Source organism: Martes martes (genome assembly GCF_963455335.1).
Source record: "Martes martes genome assembly, chromosome: 8".
NCBI lineage: Eukaryota > Metazoa > Chordata > Mammalia > Carnivora > Mustelidae > Martes > Martes martes.
In genome coordinates this window covers 90,992,097-90,994,435 of record NC_137895.1, presented here as the reverse complement: position 1 = coordinate 90,994,435, position 2,339 = coordinate 90,992,097, and the positions used below count along the sequence as shown (strand labels likewise).

Sequence of the window (2,339 nt, the reverse complement as noted above, 5' to 3'; positions counted from 1 at the left end):
CTGGCAGTGTAGAAATATGGCCAAAAAAAAAAAATGTGGTCTACTGTGTTTCCAGGGATAACATCCAACATGTTTGGCAAACATGTTGGATGTTATCCATATTTGGAGCAAACAGGCACAGAGTTTAGTTTTAGCGGAGAGTAAAAAAGTGGAATAGTGCTCACAGTAAGCTGTTTAAAAAGAAAGTGAGAGTGTCCGTATGACTGGAGGATTAATGATATAGAGACGAACTGTTTTAGAAGCTTCTTTGTCCTTCCTTTCAGCTGGATTCATAGACTCATGTCTCCTTTACATCTTTGAGAGAAATGCAATTTTTTTAATTGAGTCATGGAAAGCTTGCTTCACTTGCTTGTTTCTCAGTGTGTAAATAAAGGGATTCAACATTGGTGAGACAGAAGTAATAAGAAGTGAAATCCCTTTATTAATAGCTACCTCATCCTTGGCTGAAGGTTTGACATAAATGAAGATGCAGCTGCCATAAGTAATGGAAACAACAATCATGTGGGAAGAACAAGTGGAAAAGGCCTTTTTCCTTTGCTGGGCAGAGGGAAACCTTAGAATGGTCCCAATGATATAAATGTAGGAAAGAACTATACACATGAGGGTGATGATGAAGGTCAACACAGCACAGACGATAACCATCTGTTCTATCAACCATGTGTCTGAGCAAGAGATCTTCAGGATAGGGGATGCATCACAACAAAAATGATCAATGATGTTTGAATCACAGAATTCCAGGCCCAAACCTAGACTAATTGGTGGGAGAATGATGATCAGTGCTGCTACCCAACAGAAGAGGATGAAGTTCTTGCAGACTCTACTGCTCATGATGGTCAGGTAATGCAGGGGTTTGCAGATGGCTACATAGCGGTCATAGGACATGGTGGCCAGGAGAAAAAAATCTGTTACAGCAAAGAGGTCTGTAAACAACAGTTGACTGGCACAAGCATTATAGGTAATGGACTTGTCCCCAGATGATATGCTATATAAGAATCTGGGGACACAAGCAGTTGTGAATGAAATTTCTAAGAAGGAGAAATTTTGGAGGAAAAGATACATTGGTGTTTTAAGGTGGGAATCAATCAGAGTGAGGGTGATGATGGTTAGGTTTCCAGATATACTCAGCATGTAGGAAAGAAACAGAAAGATAAAGAGCAAAATTTTCAATCGAGGGTCCTCTGTCAGTCCCAGCAAGATGAAAGTTGGTAGTGCTGTTTGGTTTCTCATCCTTGACTATTGTTTTTTGCCTAAGCTGCTTGAAACAATAAAGAAGACTATATGAAGAACTCCAAAGTCCTGGCCAGTGTCTAACTTTAAAAGAAGTAAATCTGAGAGTGATTCCTATACAACTGGTTAGTTGAGAAGTGAGCACATAACACATGGCAATGTTTGAATACCTCTTGGCATCACACAAAGTGACTATTCACATTTGAATCACGTACTTATTTTCTGCTGCTGCTTCTAATAAATCTACAACTTAGCTATACTTGGTGTCAGTTCAACGTATCATCTTATAAACATCATTGAAAAAAAAATCCTATCTCCATAAATTGCTTTTGAATCAACAATTCTGCCCTCCCCAAATTTTCTATCTGCAGACATGCTTCCAGCAGAGACGATTTTAAGAAAAACTAACAATGGTCTTTGGCAAGATAATCCCAGCATTAAAGTTTACATGTGTGTTAGTTATTAAACAGACAATGAGTACTTACTACATAGTTTACCCTGTGTCAGCTTATTTAGACCATCTTCTTGGAAGTGTGTTTATGACATTTTTATTGGAAAAAAGACATTTTTATTGGCTGTATTTTCTTAAAGATTCATTTGAATGTGTTAACAGTCCAATTTTTTTCTTCAGGTTTTCACCATAGAAATTTTACTTCAAAGGTACACATTTAACATTGTAATATTTACCTTTGGCTGTATTTTCTTTCTACTTTCAGAGTAGAATATCTGTGTGAGATATTTTGATGCTTCCTGAGATATCCTTGTGCTAAGAAGAATTTCTCCCCAGGTTGCAAGCTAAAGTCTGGGATTGTAATGTCTCATTCAGTACTTTCTTCTAGATTTCTTTAATAGTAAAAGTCCTAACATACTCTAACTGCTACTATTATGTATTCTCTAGATCTTGAGAACTTCTCCCCCTCTTTTCACTTCAAAGGATTCTCCTTAAGAACAGATTCTTGATATTAAAATTCTAAACTGAATTGCCATTGTTTCTTTTTAGACACATTTGGGAACGACATATCGCTCCTTGGATGTATTGCATAGCAATGTGTTGGATTCAGAATTTATTACAAAGAAGTAAGGTAACGCTAGAAGTATGTTGATAGGTTTGA

At 37.0% G+C, this 2,339-nt stretch overlaps 1 protein-coding gene across 1 annotated transcript; it reads right to left on the bottom strand.

Moving 5' to 3' along the window:
• Positions 1-288: 288 nt before the first annotated feature.
• LOC308347478 (olfactory receptor 6C2-like) lies at positions 289-1,227 on the bottom strand (the record flags this gene model as incomplete). The annotated part of the gene is made up of 1 exon (XM_080810952.1): positions 289-1,227. The coding sequence occupies one exon, from the start codon at positions 1,225-1,227 to the stop codon at positions 289-291; it is 939 nt and encodes a 312-aa protein (XP_080667078.1).
• Positions 1,228-2,339: the final 1,112 nt, after the last annotated feature.